The sequence below is a fragment of the Strix aluco genome, chromosome 5 (genome assembly GCF_031877795.1).
Source record: "Strix aluco isolate bStrAlu1 chromosome 5, bStrAlu1.hap1, whole genome shotgun sequence".
Taxonomy (NCBI): Eukaryota; Metazoa; Chordata; class Aves; order Strigiformes; family Strigidae; genus Strix; species Strix aluco.
In genome coordinates this window covers 21,116,103-21,136,005 of record NC_133935.1, presented here as the reverse complement: position 1 = coordinate 21,136,005, position 19,903 = coordinate 21,116,103, and the positions used below count along the sequence as shown (strand labels likewise).

At 38.6% G+C, this 19,903-nt stretch overlaps 1 protein-coding gene across 1 annotated transcript in view; it reads right to left on the bottom strand.

The window, feature by feature from the left end:
• The window catches only part of PIK3C2G (phosphatidylinositol-4-phosphate 3-kinase catalytic subunit type 2 gamma), a 212,386-nt gene extending 197,755 nt beyond the window's left edge, over nucleotides 1–14,631 (bottom strand). The window contains 7 exon segments of the mRNA XM_074825864.1: nucleotides 734–768; nucleotides 771–853; nucleotides 4,138–4,295; nucleotides 8,333–8,415; nucleotides 13,897–14,168; nucleotides 14,171–14,405; nucleotides 14,408–14,631. Of these exon segments, the coding sequence (XP_074681965.1) occupies nucleotides 734–768; nucleotides 771–853; nucleotides 4,138–4,295; nucleotides 8,333–8,415; nucleotides 13,897–14,168; nucleotides 14,171–14,405; nucleotides 14,408–14,557 (1,016 nt within the window). The 5' untranslated portion in view covers nucleotides 14,558–14,631.
• Between the last annotated feature and the right edge of the window lie 5,272 nt (nucleotides 14,632–19,903).

Sequence of the window (19,903 nt, the reverse complement as noted above, 5' to 3'; positions counted from 1 at the left end):
CTCCTTCTGCTGAAAGTCACCGTCCCTCCAGCATAGCTAAGAGCCTGCACTTAAGCTGCTTCAACACAAAATCTGCTCGCTTTGACTACAGCTGAATTTGAGCTGCCAGAGGGCAAGAAACAACTAGCTGAGTCCAGTAGTACTTGTAACCACCACGACTTTACTTGAATGAATGCAAATCAGAGCATAGACTACATACATTCAGAAAGACGTGTTTGTATGTATAATGTGTTTTTCTTCAACTTGCAGTCATCATCAAAGTGCTGACTTCATTTGCTTTACTACTGTTGCAACTGGATATGAAGAAAAATCACCTCGTACGCAGCTGTATAATACTGTTTCTCCTCTCTTTGGTAATTTCCCCCTTTGAGGATATGCATACCCCCTCACGTTTATAACACTCCTATGAGATACTGGAAGTAGCAGCATCCTTGAATTACAGATGAGAAGGACCAGAAGAGCAGTGGAGTGAAACAAATAATTCAAGGCTGCACAAAGCTTGTATGAAGGAGCCAGGATTTGAATCCTTGCACTAGAGCACACCATCATCTCTGTAGAACATAAGCACTGTGTGTTCTGAGAGTTTCAGAAACTATACATTAAGCATTTGGAACGTAATACTCTAACTCTCCCTGTGGTTCTGTTTATATGGCACGTAAGCAGAGTGCATTAAATGCACAGCTTATATTACACAATATATACTCAATATACCATCGTTTAATGAGATACTTACTTTTGTAAGAATTCATCAGATTCGCAGGCATTCCTGGACTTAGAAGGCATTCCTCCTGGACTGGATATTGATTTGTGCAATGGAGGATCTTTACAATTAAATCATGAGTGATACAGCCAGCTGTAAATAAAGACAGCAGGAAAAATTAATAGCAGCTTGCTAAAGAATTCCAGGCTAGATACTTGAGAAAAGAAAATCAGAATTTTTTTAAAAATTCCTAACTACTGCTGCAGACTAGCTCCATCAAGAGCAATTAGATAAAGACAGACCTGATTTTTATTTTTTAAAAAACTTTTGCTTCAAATACTCTACAAGTCATCGAATCTGTGCTGATTTAGAGGAATTTAGCAATTTGTTAGGTAGCGGGAATGAAGAGCTAAGCAACTTTCCCAAGCAGAAAGGAAGAGACAAATGGCAATTTATTTATTTTTCATTTCTCTGATATCTTGCTACATTTCCTACGTGCAAACATGGCCTGATGATAAAGTTGACTCTGTTGCCGCTCATGACACAAGAAGGCTCCAGAATTTTACTTGCTACTGTTTCTGTTGTGCACACCTTTTTAGCTATAACCAAGTAGTAAATGAATGCTCATACCTATTTTATATATATGTAATATATTATGTATAGTCACATTATAATAGTATAGAAAGATATTATATATAATATTAGAACACATAAACTAAGAAGCTCTACGTCAGTTTGTACAATCTGTTGTTCAGAAATATTCTAGCATTTTGAGAATTTTCTCCAGTGCTATGTCAGCTTTTTAAGCCATTTTCCAACCCTGTCAATACACTTCCTCTCTGTCCATTTTAGAAGAACTGAAAAAAATGTAAAAGAATAACTGCATAAACTGGCAGTCAAATTGCAAACATGTCTGGTAAGTTTGGTCTTTACAGGCATGCAGAGCACACTGCACCAACACTGATGCTGCAAATCTGAGATACCTCTCAACAGAAAAAAGATCTCACTCTTCAGTGAAAAGTCTTCATGTAATGTACTGGTTTCACAATGCAAAATAAAGTCTGGACTCCTCCACAATTCTCAGGCAATCTCATTGTCTGTAGCTGATAATAGAAAAGTCATAGTAGATTTTCCTTTCAGATTTTCATTTATGGTATTTATTGCTTCAAAATTAGCAGCTGTAAGAGCTCTTATTAGAAGCTTTAACTGAACTTTTTGATATAAAAATGGAAACTACGTACTTTTAAATATAAATCCCCAGAAACTAAACATGTAACCCATACTTGTGTGTTGACTACTTTACACTGGTATAGGTTCAGACAACTGGTTCAAACTGAGCCTAACCAATCAGTTTCATTGGGTTTAATGGTATTCTGAATTTCCCACCCACAGCAGCCAATTCATACCAGCATATCTGGTTCAGAGCTGCTATGCTATTATTTTAGAACAAACCAAGAAATGCAAAATTGTTGTTGCAGGGAAGTTTAAGGGAATGTAATACTGAAAAAACCCTTCAGAGAACAGCTGACATTTCTAGGGGATGGGGCTGTGATAAAACCAAAGCTGAAATGAAACAGAACTGGTTACCATAGCTAGCATGGTTTTGCTTTGGTTTGATTTTCCCTAGGGAAAAAAAATGTGTCAATGGATTCAAAAGTTCCTTCTGAAAATTTTCATTTTCTTTCCATTTTCCTTTTGCTTAGAAAGCCAGTTCAATTGAACATTTTCTACCAGTTTTACACATCTAGCCCTTTGACAACTCACTGTTTTAAGGAACTCCTCACAGCTGGTTTGACATGTAAACTGCAGTACCTGTTTGCTAAATTTATACACACCAGAAAAAAAAAGGCACAGAATTCTAAATTAAAATTGTAACATGCATTTTTTTCAGGTCACTCACTGGAAAAAAAAAATCTGAAACTTGCTACTATCATTCATTTGCACTCTGTAGACCCATTTTCCTTTCCTTGCTATGCCAAATGTCTTTGGATGACTACACAATTCTTTATATAGATGGGACAAAAAAGTGTACTCCCTCTCCCCACTTTAACTATATCTTATTGTTTACTTAGTCTGTAAGAAAGTTTAGGATAGGGACTTTTTCTTATATCCTCTTAAGTTTTAGTTGTGCCTTCTAAAGAATTTTCATAAATAAAGTTAAGCAGACTGAAAATTGAACAATTTTTAGGGTAAATGATGCTATATGATAAAACAGAACTTCAGTGTAGATCCCTCGTCTAGCTGACAGAAGTGCTGGAAATACTACTTTCTGGTTCAAGTGTCCCAAGATCCTCAGACCTTTGTTTCAGGGAATCCACAAAATAGTGATTCAAGATGATTCAACCTACTACTTTTCCAGGCTTTCCAATAACTGCATACATGCTCCCAAATCAAGCAATCAAACTTGTATGAATAAATGTGCAGGTCTTGGCTACCTTCTTTATGAAGTTGGGGGGGGGGGGTGTTAAATATATGTGACTGACATTCTTTAGAGCTTTGGATTTCCAGATTTCAACCTGTCAAATTAATATTCAGTCCACTACAACCAAATAATTACTTGACAACTGAAGAAACGATTCATGAAAAAAATAAAATAAATAGTATCACTTAATGAAACAGTACAGGAAGAGAGGAGGAACAAGATTTAATTTATTTAATTTTTGCATATGTGCCTTAAGAAGTAAAAATTACTAGAGCTGGAATCAAGGATCCTCCCATTCACACAGATACAGGATGCACAGGGGCAGTGGCAGCTTACTACAGTCACTAGTGACAGAATAATTTGGGTTGGGAAGGACCACAGTAGGTCCATCTAGTCCAGCCTCCTCCCCAAAGGAAGGTCAACACTGAATTCAGACCAGCTTGCTCAGGGTTTTTGTCCTGTAAATCCTTAAAAGCCTCCAAGGATGTAGATTCCACGATCTCCGTGGGCAAACTGTTCCAAATCTTAATTATTCTCCTTCTCTTTCCACCCAGTTGGAATTTCTCCTTTCATTTTATGTCTGACATGTACTTTCCCTAACCTGTATATAACCTTGGGTGCAGAGGAGTCTTCATGACTTCAGACTCTTAAGTCTTGAATTTGGAAACAGAGTCCAGGCTGTGAAAAGTTCCATGACTATATGAGGACTACCCTTATACTTTAAATTAGGCACAAGCTTAAATTCCTTCTGAAACAATATCGGAATTATGGCCCATTTGAGACTGCCAGAATTGGTCCCAGTTGTTATTAAAGAAAACAGAGGTCTACACAGCAAAGTTTGATATTTAATATGATTTTAATTTTACAGCAAATATACTGAACATGTTTGATAAAGTATGCACTCAACACTCACAAAAGGATTGCTCTCCAAGTATCTTTCCAGATAACAAATGTATTTTGTTATCATCTCCATGGAACTGAATTGTGAAAGGATACAGACACCTCTATCACTTACCATGTTGCGTAAGAAGCAGAGGATATGGTGAAGAATCTGTCCAAACGCAGATTCTGAATTTTGATTCATCAAGGGTATGTTCTGGGAACCTTGTTGCGACACTCCAGATTTTCCCAGTGTTTGTCTTCAAGTCAAAAGCAGGATAGGCATTTCTTATTCTGAAAAGTACATGTGGTGAAATTATGTCTAAATAGGTATGCATTTCAGTTCTCTTATAAGAGCCAAACAAAAGTTCTACAAGATACCTACAATAATAGTACATAAAGAGCTGTTAGAAATAAAATTTTGTGCAGAGGGGAAAGAGGTAGTAATTCAAACTTTGTTTTCGTACAGTAGTGAGATAACTACATATCAGATAGCATACATATAACTACAGCTTTTACTTAATAGGAAATCCATTAGTAAAGTCTTCATGAACTTCACAGAATCAGTGCTGAGCTTGACCTCAGTGAAGCCAAAAGGAGTTTAAACACAGACTTCCATGTACAGCAAGCACAGTAGAAATGAGGGTGCTCAAATGTGTGCTTAAATAACAAGAGTTTTAACATAAAACTAACTAAAAGCACAGGCACAGACAGTTGTGACTAGGACAGCTGGTCAAAACGAATACAGGAACATGCTTTCTATGCAAAATATTAGAAGTCCCTATTTTTACAGTGCTTTTTAGAACCCAATCTGAAATCCTCATTACTAAAACCCTGGGTATTTACGTAGATGTCTATAGAGAGCAGTAACTGTTATAGTCATTGAGTCCCTCTGATATACCATTACCTGTAAAAATATATTGCCCCTCTTCCTTCCAATTACCAAAGACTTGCAGAAACTGATTCCTCCTGAGGTACCATTTCCTAATGAACACTGGTCACAGGCATTACGTAACAAGATTAAACTTGCTTTTTAAGAAAATACACTTTGCAGCTACAGGTAAGGGTACATATTGTACCAGCTGAAGCTTTACATTTCACTAATTGGCCTGAATATTTTAGCAGCTGAACTCAAACATCCAGTAATAAGCATACTGCATTCTTTTCTGTTTGTTAGTTCAAGCAGCATTTTGTAGCTTCTGAGTTGGTAGCACTTTATAGCATATCTGATTACAGTGTATTTTGAGCATAGTTCTCTCACATGAAGTTCTGCATTACTATGTTACCTCCTGCCTCAGGGCTGCTGCCCAAGCCTCTTAAACAACAGTATGAACTATTATTTTACGCCATGTATTTCTACAGCATAAGAAGGGAAAAAAGCCTAGGCTTCCAAAATTAATAATCCAATGAAGAAGCCTGTTTCTTACAATGAAAAGCCAGGGGGCAGGATGTTTCTTTCAGTGGGTGTAGGAGGAAATGAGGCTTGACAATACCTCCAATACGAGATAGATTTATTCCCATAGTAAAAAATCATCATACGACAGAGGCTGCTTTTGTGACCTGTGTAGTTGATGTCAATCTATTTTCTTTGCAAACAAGGTACACATAAAGCTATCCCCTATCACCAGATTCACTCTTGTAACCTGTTTCCGTAAGGCGGCCAGGGACTGAATAAGACTGGAAACTTCACTACCCTTTCTCCAGCACCAAATTAATGGGCTATGTACACACACAGGGCATAAATCACCCCCTCAACTTCCTGGCAGTCATTTCAAAACTAAGCAAATCTAATCTCCTTCCCTATTCCTACACTATCTATATTTTAGGATAATGTGCGAACAGAAATTTGCTTGTTACGCTTTTCAGATAAAAATACATTCAGCTCCAGAAAGTGTTGCTCATTTATGGCTATCTATTGTTTTCAAGCAATTAAAGGGCTTCTGGCCTGAGCAGGTGGATAAAACATGCCCATCACAAAATTTTGAAAGGCTAAGTCTTCCAAGGTATAACTGAAATACTACACAAGTCTTACATGAAGAAAATCTTGTGCTACTTTCTTTCTGTGCTGCAACAACTCAGCTTATGTAGAAAGTACTAACATTTATGGGAGTTTGTTATTTCACAGGATTTCATAATGCTATGTATTTCTCTGCAGTGCAGAGCACATTCTTGAAGTCAGTAGGAGGTGGAGGAACTCTGCATTTTGCAGCACGGAACCCTGAGACTATCAGCTTGACATCTTCTGGTATCAAACTCGCTTTAGAACGTATTCAGAAGCCACTCATTGATGAATGTTCACTATAGCTATGGCCATAATTGTAGAAGTAACCTTATAAAGGGATTTTGAAAACTGCTTTACAGTTGTACACAACAAAATGTTTCAATTATAGATTTCTACCTGTACAAATATTACCTAGAGAAAAACATGATGGGTTTCTACTTGAGCTACATGATGGAGGTGCAAGTCTGCATGACACAGAGTTTGAATTATACATCTTGCCTCTGATGTATAAAACAACCAGTTACTGAGATTCTTTGGGGAAAGACACTTATTTGGCAAATTTATGACATTTTTTCCTAAGAATGTTTTCCCATTTATTTGACAGAAGAAAAGCAAAGTTTGCTCTTATTTTCTTTTTAAGAGTATTTGTTAGCGATGCACACTAAACAAGTTACTGCAAAACAAGAATGGCTTAATTCTATTAATCTTTTTAGCCCTGTAAATAAACTCATTTATTCACAAAAAAATCAATAGAAAGCTTTTCCTATAATTAGAGTGCAAAGTTAAATGTAGAATGTTTGGACATTAAAAAAATCTGAATATCTGAGAGGAAAGCCTGTCATGTGGAATGCGCCTTCACGCATCTGGTGTTAGTAGAATTGGGTTGGGGTTCAGACTGAGGAACTGTGGGGAAAAAGGAAAACTGAGATATATGTGAATGAGTATGTTTTGAAGCTGACCATCCATGCCATACGAGTACATAATATATTCACTGTTATTTCAGGGCAACAAACTGGATTTTTTTTTTTTTTTCTTTTAAGAGAAGCAGGCTTGTCTGACCTTGAATATAGTTAATTCATTAAAGTTAATTAAAAAAAAAAGCAGCATTCCATTTTCCAACTACTTTTCTGGGGGAAAAAGCATGCATTTGTGCTAACAACTTGATAGTGTGATCAGTGCATATCTACAAAGGAAAATGAATCTGCACAGATGGTCTAAAAACTTGTATTTCTTAGTGCTCTTGGATTTTAACACAATTTCTTTTTCCAAAGAAGATTGAGAAAGTAAAAAAATTTCTATCCCATTAAGCCATGATATTAACTGTAACAGTAAACAATAATTAAAAGATTTTTTGTCACTTGCTAAGTCTCACTTTTCATCATGACAGTATGTAGGAATTCTGTTCTCAGTCAGTTCCTCCAATTCGTTTTTCCTGCTTTGAGCTACACAGGCACTAATATTGTCCAAGACAATGGCAGAAAATATATCTTAAGTTTCTATAAACTATAAACCATCAACACTGAAGAGGTAAATGTATTTATCACTGATAAAGGGGACAGCTAAGGGAGAAAATATTTTTGGAATTAACATGCCTTTGTGCATTTTCATCTTTGAACCAAAATGAGGAGCATTTCCATATTTAAGTAGATACTGTTCAGGAATGGAAGATATGGTGGGTTGACCTTGGCTGGATGCCAGGTGCCCATGCAGCTGCTCTATCACTCCCCTCCTCAGCAGGACAGGGAAGGGGGGAGAAAATAAGATGAAAAAAAACCACTTGTGGGTCAAGATAAAGACAGTTTAATAAAGGCAAAGGATGCAGATGGAAGAAAAGAAAAAAGGTTTATTCTCTCCTCCCCATCAGCAGGTGATGTCCAGCCACTTCTCTGGAAGGAGGGTTTCAGTTCATGTAGTGGTTGCTCCAGAAGACAAACATTGTAATAACAAATGCCCTCCCTCCTCCTCCTTTCTCTTAGTTTTTATTGCTGAGCAGATGTCATATGGTATGGAATATCCTTTGGTCAGTTTAAGTCAACTGTCCTGGATGCGTCCCCTCCCAAGATCTTGCCCACTCTCAGTCTGTTGGCAGGCGGGGGGTTGGGTGGAAGGGAGGAGCAGCCTTGATGCTGTGCAAGCACTGCTGAGCAGTAGCCAAAACATTGGTGTGTTATCAATGCCTTTCTAGCTACCACTACAAAGCACAGCACTAAGACGGCTGCTATGGGGAAAATTAACCCATCTCAGCCAGACCCAATACACAGGGATACCAACTCAATTCATATAAATATGTGAAATGTCATAGTTACCTGAATAAAGTTTTTTTCATTACTTCTCCACTGCATTGCAAAAAGCAACAGTGTTTTCATTACTTCCTTGATTTGCTTCAACCAGCTGGATAGACCAACCTGTAGCCTAAAAATACCTAGACACCAGAAGAAACAGAGCTCAGTTATTTAGATAACAGAAACAGAAGGAGCATAAGGTTAAACTTACATTTGGTTCCATAAGAACTAACTTTCATACCTTATCATCCCTCCCCTGACTTGGTAGAGCTCCAAATAAGCACAAATAACCCCATTTTGCCTGCAGTCTAAATGCTTTCAGAGAAAAAAACCCACAAAGTCACAAAGCATCAGCTACCCTGGATTTAACAATTATTTTTTTCCTCTCTGTGCAGAATATAAGGAATTCCAGACAAAGCTTTCAAAATTCACCTAGTGTCAGAGCCCAGATAACTCTAAATGTAGAAGATGTATGCTTAGTTTACAAAAGGGAGAGGGGACAAAATGAAGCTTATGCTGCAGTGAGTTTTAATCCTTATTTTCTCCCTTTCTGCCCTGGAAGGAAAGCTCAGGATCCCTTCAAACTTCATAAACCTTTCAGGTAAAGTCCCTAAGACAGATAAGAGGAAGCTAGTGTATTCTGTTGAACATGAAAAATCCCCAGATACTTTCTCTAAACTTGGAGAGCACAAGTCTGAGTCACTATTTTGGGTCAAAGCACCCCTTTTTCTGTTTGCCATAATACCCTTCAGTCAGAACATTACCTCCAGGAAAGAACTTAATACTATTGTATCTGCAAGCCCATTCTACTGTTGTACAGAGACACATACAAGGCTCAACTGAGACACCAACTTTTAAATCCCTTCAGAAAGAGAAGCAACTAATGACGTGTCACAGAAGAGGAAACTGAGATATGGCAAAAGGTGTATTTTACCATTTTAATAATAATTTATACATGAGTATGTAAATTTATAAAAGTAATAATAAATAATAAACCCATTTTAAGATTTCTTTTTCTTCTGGACAAGGAAGTGCAATATGCATGAAAAGATGCAGGCTGGGAAATTTTAGTTACAGTTTAAAAGATAGGATGAGTATAAAAGATGAAAGATCTGTCGGGAGCTGGCTAGTGGGGAGATCACAATGGCAGAACTGAAAGCTCAGAAGTTACAAACCCTTTATAGATAACATCAGTGTTGGGTCTCATTGTATGTAGTATTTTCATTAACAACAATAGCACATGCATTAGGAGAGTGCTTATAAAATTTAAAGATAATAAGAGAGCATCATCAATAAAGGGAAAAATTGAAATGTCTGGTACAAAAAACAATGGATGAGCCTGAGGGTTGAAATAAGAGAGTGAAATTAAATTTAGCTATACAAATTAGTAGCCCATCATCCTGATTCTAAGGAGTGCTGAAAAAGCTCCTTCAAAAGTCACTGAAAACATAGCACCTCCACTGGTTCATTTTTTTCCACCTTGGTTAGACACCTACCTTACTATTCACCTCAGCAGACAGTAATAAGAAACTTCTGGTGGAGGTTCACTATTTAGAAATTATGAATGATTTGGTAACAGTAATGGCCTCCCAAAATTATATAGCCATAAAACCCCCATAACACCCATTCCTGATCACACTTACATTAAGTTAAACAGTTTTACAAAAAGGTATATTGACAAAGCTCTAGAAAGTCCGCATCTGGGATGTTGTGTACCCCTACATTCCAGATGGAGGAATCTAAGCCAGAAAAAGCTCAGAGAAGCATTCTGTGTTTGTGTGTGATTTCTACAGTCAGGAGCAGGAGCATAGCTCGCAGAGCACAGCAGGCAGGTAAAGCTACAGCAGTTGTTTCAGCAAGGGTGTTAAAGTTGCCCAGAACCTGCACTGAGGAGTATGCAGTCATGGTGATGACACACCATGTGGTGCAATCTTCATCATGGGGAGCAGAAACTGCCCCTGTGAACAGCAGAGACTTAACCGACACATTGGTCCAGAGGAAGGATGCTGCAGCCCAGGTCTCTGGCTGCAGGGCTCGTCTGGTGCCTCTCCCTGGGGCTGGGGACTGCAGTGGCCTTGCTGGTGGAAGCTATGCTCTGGCTGTAGTGCTGAGCTGCCAGTGAAGGAGCTGCAGGAGGTGGTGAGGAGCCACGAGCCAGAAGGACAAACAGGAAGGAGATTGATAGGGACTCTACAGAGTTGAGGACCACCCAGGCCCTGTGCTGCAAAGGAGGTACAACTTAAAGACTACCGTACAGGAGCAGTGGATGGAGACTCCCACAGGAGGGAAGGCTGGAAACCTGCTGCTTCCAGCACACAAAAGGGCTTCTTTTCCACCTGCAGTTCTGTCATTACAGAGCAGGTACAGTGCCCTGGAAGAAGTGCATGGAAAAAGAGAGATAGTGGATAAATGAAGAGCTAAGAAAACTAGGGCACAGGTAAGAAAAGGTGAGGCTGGGACATGACATTGAATGGGACTGAAGATATTAAAAGAACAAAACTGCAATTGGGAACTGAGAAATGAAGAGAGAGCAGTTAAGCAAGGAGATGGCCAAGACTGGGAAAGGATGATTTGCCACAAGGACATGAGTATGGATCCTCAAATTCATGGCTTGAAGAATGTGATTAAATAATAATTTAAAACTAAATAAATTTTAATTTAATTTAAAATTAAATCATTAACGTTATTAACTAATAACTCTAATTTTCCTTTTCTTACCATCTCAGGGTTCAGTTGTCAGCCCCTTGCCTTGGCTCTCTTTCTATCCTGACATGGCTGTTTCTCCCTGAAGAAATTCCTGTGACCACACTGATTTTTGCTACAAATCTTGTCTCTCCCATTTCTTCCTCTTCTAGCTAAACAGCTCAAATATTTCCTTGACTTAAATCCTCCCACACATTTGATTGTAGCTGCCCTTGACTCACTTTTCTCTTCTCTTCCCTCCCCTATAATTCTCTCCTCCTCCGTCACAGAAGCGTTTGTGCCTGTTCTCATATGCCTGCTTCCTCTAGAACCTCTTCTTCCCGTACCACAATTTAATCTCCTCCTGGTCATTTGTATCCCACTATTTTCTACTTTTCTCCTGAGAAGGCTTGTTCTTTTCATCATGTCAGTACGCTTTAGTTTTCCTATCATAAGTAAAAAGCAACAACAACCTTTTGTCTCTCCACCTATTCAATCCCCTCTTTTATATTCAACCCAGCTTCCAAAATGTGGTGCCCAGGATCAGTCTTTAGAGTTCTTATCCTCAGATATATTTCTCTTCCTCCTGCTTCCCCATCTGTCTGGGTCTATATATGTTTACTTCTATAGTTCTCCCTATCCACAGACATAGAAACAAGTCAATCAAGTGTCTCCTCCTTTGCTTTATAATACAGTGATCACTGGGTGTTAAAAGCAGAAGGTGAACCTAAACTGTCTTTTCATATTCACAGTGTGGAGGTATCCTGTAGGTTACTTCAGGATTCTTATAATGATTCAGAATGCTAACAAGGACTAAGGGAAAAGGAGGATTTAGAACTTTCTTTTTCCTTCTCTATGTTGGGATTTTGAAAGAAAGAAAACAAGGAGAGATATAGCATCAGAGAGAGTCATGGGAGTTCCATACAACATTGTTATTAAAAACAGAAAAACCATGAATTGAGCTATGAACACCTGATGGAAGAATGAAAAAAAGATAAAAGTATTTGCTTCAAAAAGACAGCTAAAGACAAAGTGTGTGTCATAGGGTCCAGCTTCCACAGTTATATAGGTCTATTTTTAGAAAATAATTATAAAAAAGTGCATGCAAAACATGGTGAAGGCAGGACACAGTATGTTTCATATCTCAGGATCAGGATATGTCAGCCAAACTAGACACAGAGACAATAATCTGGCTCAACAGAAACACAGATGCAGTATAATGTTTTGTTATTTTGAACCTCAGGTTTCATATCAGACCATAAAAGCTTTGTTATCTTATCTCTATCAAACACATATTATTCTATGTTTCTGTACTTCTCCCTGTGTGGTAGTTATATGGTTCAATGACCCATAAAGGAGCCTATTGGAGCATTCTAGACCATAAAGGGAAGGGATGCCATTCAAAAAAGACTTCAACAGGCTTGAGAGGTGGGCCCATGTAAACATCATGAAGTTCAACAAGGCCAAGTACAAGGTCCTGCACATGGATCGAGGCAATCCCAAGCACAAATACAGTCTGGGTCATGAGTGGACTGAGAGCAGCCCTGCAGAGACGGACTTGGGGGTATTGGTGGATGAAAAACTGACTATGAGGCAGCAATGTGCTCTCACAGCCTAGAAACTAACCATATCCTGGGCTGCATCAAGAGAAGTGTGGCCAGCGAGTCGAGGGAGGTGATTCTCCCCCTCTACTCTGCTCTCGTCAGACCCCACCTGGAGTACTGTGTCCTGCTCTGGGGCCCCCAGCATAAGAAGGACATGAACCTGCTCGAGTGGGCCCAGAGAAGATGATCAGGGGGCTGGAGCATGTCCCCTATGAAGACAGGTTGAGAGAGTTGGGGTTGTTCAGCCTGGAGAAGAGGAGGCTCCAGGGAGACCTTATAGCAGCCTTCCAGTACTTGAAGGGCCTACAGGAAAGATAGTGAGGGACTCTTTATCAGGGAGTGTAGGGATAGGACAAGGGGTAATGGTTTTAAACTGAAAGAAGATAGATTTAGAGTAGATATTAGGAAGAAATTCTTTACTATGAGAGTGGTGAGACGCTGGAACAGGTTGCCCAGAGTAGTTGTGGATTCCCTCTCTCTGAAAGTGTTCAAGGGCAGGTTGGATGGGGTTTTGAGCAACCTGATCCTAGTGGAAGGTGTCCCTGCCCAGGGAGGTTGGCACTAGATAATGTTTAAGGTCCCTTCCAACTCAAACCATTCTGTGATAATCTAGATTCTCTTCTGGTGTAAAATAAGTTTCCATTACAGTCAATGGAGGTAATTCATTTTATACTAGGTGAGGAACCAGCCCTATTATTTTAAAATTAATTCTTTTTTAATAGGTAGGTTGCAGAAATGCATTGACATTTTAAGTTGGTTAAAACATGAAACAGGTAGGACATGGATTCTGCCAGTATAAAATCCTCATTAGCTAGCCAGAATAGGCACTTTCCCTTCAAATGTCAATTTTTTTATGTTTTGCTGGGTTCTCTTCTGATATTAGAATCAAAGGAATAGGATACTAGGAGGTTTTCATACTGTATAAAAATCTCATAACTAGTCGTGTACTGTTTGTTTGAGGTCTTCCTCCTTGTAAAGATATAAAAATACTGTAGGAAATTCTGACAAGAAATCAGGTTACACAATTATTGGAAAATATACCTGACACTTCCCTGCATCTCTATCTTTGGAAGCAGTAAAGACCAAAAAAGAAGTGAATAAGAAGTCTCTTTTGGCCAGCTGAATCATAAGACACATGACAAAAGCTCTACAGAGAAGCAAAAGCTTTTGCTTCCCCCAAGGCATAAATGTTTTATTTTTCATAAGGTCTTTAAATCAAGTGCTTCTAGTCCATGTTGCATCAGTGTGAGTGAAATCACAAAGTGCAAAAACACAAACAAAAATCAAGAACTTTAAGGACTGTTAATATGAGAAAATTTAAATACCTCTCTGTCACGTCCAGAGCTGTTGGGCCAGGTAGGTCCTATGTTACATCTTCTGGAAGTGTCAGTTAAACAAGCTTCCCCATTTCCACTTCCATCTCTCACTTCTTGTCTAGATGGGTAGTTGTTTAAGAAAATGGGACATTGAGCATGTATATTGTCAAATCCTATTTGAAAACTCAGATTTGTGTTGCTTCTTTCTACATTTGAATCAAATGCATTTATGACTGGACTAACACTATTTCCTCCGTAGAGTTCTCTCTCTTGACTGTAGAGGTCTGCAGAGAGAACTTTCTGTAATCAGACAGTAAAGAAGGTCTGAAGTCAACCGTTGGTGACACTGTGCCTTGTTGCCAGTGAGAGATAGAATTTTCAGGATAAATTTCACCATAAGCAACTAGAGGCTGACCATAAAACTGCTGGTCAGGCACATTCAGACCAAAGACATCTGATGGGAAAAAAATTTCTTCATGATGGTGTGGATGTGATGAATCGTAAAAGAAAAAAAAAAAAAATCATTGATGACTTCAGCAACTATTTTATTGAATCGTAGATGGACCTTTCCAGCAGAACCAGAATGGTACATTGGGTAAGATGCTTGGTCTCCAGCCTGTCCTTCACGAAATACATTGTGTGAGAAAGGTACCCTCCCAAAGTATGCCATGATTCTTCTATTCAGTCTTATTAATCCTCAGGGAAGTCTTACAATAGTTCCAAGACCAAGAGAGTAATGTTCAGAACTGGAGCTACATACCCACTGAAATGAAGCACAGAATAAAAGTTAAACCCAAAAATATCTAGTATAATGAAAGCAGTACACTTCTTTGATCTTTTTTTGCTTTAGAGCTTTTTCCACAGGGTGGGAATATTTGCTTACTCTAGAGCCTGAATATTCTTTTCCCTGATCCTTATTTCCAGGCATATTTATTATTAAAAAATAATATATTATTATTAAATAATAATAATAAATTATTATCCTGGATTCCTAAATAGCAGCAACGGGATACCTGAAACAATTGATCTAAATACTAAGATAGTAATTCTGACAAATATTTAAGAAAATCTCCACATTATTTCCATTATTTTACACTCGTATAGCACACTTAATGCAGGATTCTAAAACAAGAAGGTAAGGAAAGCTTCGTATTAATGGTCACTTTAATGGCAGTTTCATTCACTCCTTCCTCTTTTTCCGTGCCTCAAATTTCTTCATTTTCTACCCCTTTTTATGCTAGTGTGATCAGGTGCAGAAACATAAGTCAAAGAACATAGAAGGCACTGATCTCCAATTAATATTCAAAACTACACCCCAAAAGCTTGGATATGGCATAAAGGAAAACAAATATAAATAGATCAATTTCAGCCTTTTTTGTTTCTTCATTTTTCAAAACAGATATATCTTCAAAGCCTGAGGCTGCACCTTTTTAATTAAATTAACAGGCAAGGGCAAGAGCTTCTGCAGAAGCTCACCATCATTCATCCTGCTACCAGCAAACTTCCTGATATGATTTTGATCTGTGTCAAGTAGTCTTATGGTTCAGATGGGCAGCATGTACTGCAGACTGCTATCAGTAGGCATGAGGGTATCTTTTTCAGGAATAGAGTTTAGTTTTAAAACCAGAATCTATTCTAGGCCACTTGCCCTCAAGGTCTTGGCCTGTTTCATTTACCAATACAAATGTAGCCCAAAAGCACAGATGACACAGAAGAGCAATACTACATGTAAAGTACACAGTGGTGCTGGCTACTTTATCACATAAAAGAAATAGAAACGTCTGATTTAATAATTCAATTTAAAAAAATGTATTCCCTAGCAGGAAAAAAAAAAAAACAAACAACTATTGAGATAAAAAGTGTGCTCAGAAATTGCTAAAGCTTAGCTCCACAAATAGCTTTTCCAATATGTCCCCAAGATCTATAGTGTATTAGTTTAGATAATAGTGCCTTGCAATGAAAATCTATATTACAAACAGAAGGTATTCATCACAACTTTATTTTTGTTTCATTTGAAGTCAAACTCTAGGTGACATAGGCTTCTGTCACTCACAGTGAGGAATGAGAAGAGAAATGAAAAGTCAGATAGGCTGAAATGAAATCTCCGAGTTAGAGGCTGCACTGCTCTTTCAAGCACTCAACTTAGTGATTCCATGTGTTGTGTGCTTTGATTCGCTTTAACCATAAAGCATTCATAAATGTTTTTTTTTTTTAAAAAAAGCATTTATGAAGTTACACTAAGCCAGATAACCAAAATGATGCATACCGCTTTGAATGGTGAGCTAAGCAACTCAGCAACTTCAATTACAGTCCCTGCACCTTTCTCTGAGTGAATCCTGAAGTCCACCATGTTTTTAGATTGACACCTTTTTTTGCAGAAAAAAAATAATCATAGCAATAAGGATTTTTTTATTACATTGTTTTCATTTACAACTTCCTCTCTCATTTCTACAGTAGGTAAATAAAAGAAAGAAAACAAGTAAGAAAAGGATATAACCAGTAAATCAAGAAAGATGATGTCTTTTATTCTTCTTTTTTTCTGTCTTGAAAATTGGAATGGTTCAGGAGAAATAAAATAATGATATCTCCTTAATAAAGTTTGGCTACCTGGAAGACTAATCGAGGCACAGAAAATAGAGTATCTTTTACACTCTTTCAATTGTTTCTAAAATATTTTTCTTTAACATTTCAAATAAATTCTGTTTATAATGATACATAAATGTCTAACAGCTAACCTTGCTCATTCACCACTAAGGCTTTTATGTGTAGCATTCCATATTTCTCTGACATACAAATATCCACACACAGAGTCCACCTCCATCTATACATGTCAACGCCTATCTCCCACACTCTCCATACTGTTCAGGAGAAGTATTGCTTTCCTAGTGGCCTTTAAAAGTATGCAGTTTAGCTATAGTGCCAAAGGCTGGTCTGTGAGTTGTGCTCCCCTGTTCTCCTCAGTGGGCTGGGAAGTCCCCCCGAGTAAGGAGACGATTTGCAGAATGCAGCTGGCTCCCTCTCCCAGCCTGGGTCACGACAGAGGGAGGGCCTGGCAGGGAGTACACACTCGTACAGCACTGTGTTAGCAGGGCCAACTCCTGATCCTTTTCAAAACAGCATACAAAGTTCAGGAAAGTATTTGGCCCTTTGCCAGCCAGTATTACCCCATTTGAATTGTGCAAAGTGCATTGATAACACTGAATTTTCAAAAATCACTAATGAGGTAAAATTTATAATACCTTTTTTTAAAAAAGTTTTTAGGTTAATTTTCTTTGCCTTGTGGTTTCTAAATTCACATTTTGGAGGGTTTGGCTTTTTCTCCTATGGGGGGCTACAGGGGGCTATGAAGCCCCCCTTTTCCTTTCAAATGACAGCTGTGTTTTCACATAATCATGTGGTTCTAAGATTAGGGGTTTAAGGGACAATCTCAACAAATACTGTAAAATATACACTACAAATCAAGAGATTGGACAGCATAACACAATGCTCACAACATTGTAGTTGCCATCCAAGCACACAACAATACTTTCCTTACTTCAGCATGCACATGCATTCTAGTATATAAGCTTGGTGCACTGTGGGCTCAATTTTCCCTTTTTACAAGAACCCAGGAGATGACAATTGGGCCACTTGCTAAGCAGTAAAAATATTTGTTGCAACCTCTTACCTGAAACACATAATTTGTTAGAAGAATATACAGTCTCCTATGTCTTCCTGTTCACAGACACATTCAGATGACCTATGTGCTTTCAATATCAAGGTGATGTAACTTTTTCGTCAGAAACTTTCCTTCCTGCTTAACCGGTTTACTGCGGTAATGATTCTATCCCAGGCCTTCCTTCAGGGAAATTTTAAACAGCAGTAACAATAAAAAGGTAACACTTTATCTGTTCTCTTTCTCAATTTGTGAACCCAACCCTTTTTTTCCCCCCACCCCTTTTTTTTTCAAAAAAAAAACCCATGGTGGTAGATGGTCTCACCCTTTCAGTACAAGTATCAAACATGCTTGAAATAACAAGTTCTCTAAGTGAAAGACTTGCCTCTTAGAAAGACTTCTGCAAAAGAACAGGATTCAGAAATTTTACTCTACTCTATACAGTTTATGTCTATCTGTGCTGGTGGTGCATGCTCTGAAAGGAGTTCCTAGCTCTTCTCACAGGATAAGGGAACAGTACAAATCCTGCACAGCAGAGAGGCCCACTGGCTTTGGATCCTCTGTGTGCAGAGCTGGGACAGTCTAATAAGGGAAGAACTATCCTTATGCTGGGATATTTCCCAAAGACTGATGAAGCCTTGCCCTTCTGCAAAGGGCTTGCTGAAGAGCTGGAGTAAATACAGCACTGGTCACAAACATCTTCCTAGACCTCAAGAAGCCCAGGATCCTCCATGAAAGGAAGCAGCAGAGGCTGCTCCAGGCACAACACAGAGGGAGTTTCCTCAGGGACCATCTGCCTTCATGCTTCCTACCATTCTTTAAAAAGGTATAAATTGCTCCACTGAAGTGACTATTCAGAATTCTCAAGATTTCTCAAAATCTCAATCCTAGTCTACACCAAGGTTGTTGTGAGCAGGAAAACATCCTCAAAAATAGTGACGGAGTCAGTATCAGCAAAACAGTATTTCAGTTATAAAAAGCTATGCAGTAAAACTGAACAGATTAGGATAAAGCATTTAAAGTTAATAATTAATCTCAGATATATCTGATAAACTGAATTAGTAATAATTTGATAATGCATTACAGGGAAAACGCCACCCTTCAAACTATAACAAAAAGCTGTCAATGATGTAATTGTGATTTAAAAGCAGTTAGCCAAGGACAAAACTTATTTCAGTTGGTGGAAAGTGATGCATTTTTTTCCTCATATATTCTCCAACCCTTAAAATGTCAACTTGCTCCACAAACTATTTGGTGGCATTCATGCTCTACTGTAGTCCTTACCAGTGATTACTGTGAAGAAATCCTAAGAGAGAACACACCAATTTTAGGAGCTGCCATTTCAGAGTTTATGGCAGTGTGATGTTGCTTCATCTGACAGTGATTGAACACAGTAAAAGGAGGACGATCAAGAAAACAGAGGAAATATGCATGGAAAGAGCTCATATTCCCAAGTAAACACAGACGGCTGTATGCGTAATATGCACTGAGCTGGGACACGTCCCCCTCTCTCCCCATGGTGATTTCCATGAGAAGGTTATGAAGGTTTTTCTTGGGAAACTCTGAACATTTTCAGGATTTTATTAGGCTTTTAAAGGTGGCATCGAAGTAATAGGCAGGAAACTGCTGAGTCACTTTCTACCCTAATTCCTCCTAATACTACCAAGAATTGTCGTCTCCTCTTTTGCTGGCGTGGGACAAAACCTCTACAGACAAAGAAAACTGGATACTCCCTGGGATGCCTCCTGTTAGATACTCTCGATGCTCCACCAACTGGCGGGAACCTACACCTCATTCAGATTAAAGAAAGATGTGTTCGATTTAGTCATGTGTGAGTGTGCTCATACGAGCTAAGTCTGATAAAAAGCTCTGCGTTGACATAGCACTTAGGGATATGGTGCAATTGAGAACTGTCAGTGTTAGGTTAAGGGTTGGGCTAGGTGATCTTCAAGGCCTTTTCCAACCTAGATGATTCTGTGATTCTGTAAAGAGCTGGCAAAACAGTGCTCTAACACACCCCAAGATGAAACACAGCATCTTCAGCAGGCTTTTGCTCTCACTGTTGCTTCACACAGTTTGGAGCTTTCCCAAATCGCACCCTTGCATTTGAGGCATTGAGGCTTTGAGTAATAACAGGCTTGCAAAGAGAATGCAGAGAAATGTTTCAGCAGTAAGTGGGGCCAGAAAACTGACTAAACAGAGAGCCAGTAAGGAAACTACTCCATTTCATAACAGATCCAGCCGTCTGTGTTACTATTCTCCAGTGCCACCTACTGTCATTTCCCCAAAACTGTGAGGCAAGGACCAGAGATCACTGTTAGGTTTTATGTCTGGCTGCAGGGAATGTCACCATATCTATCA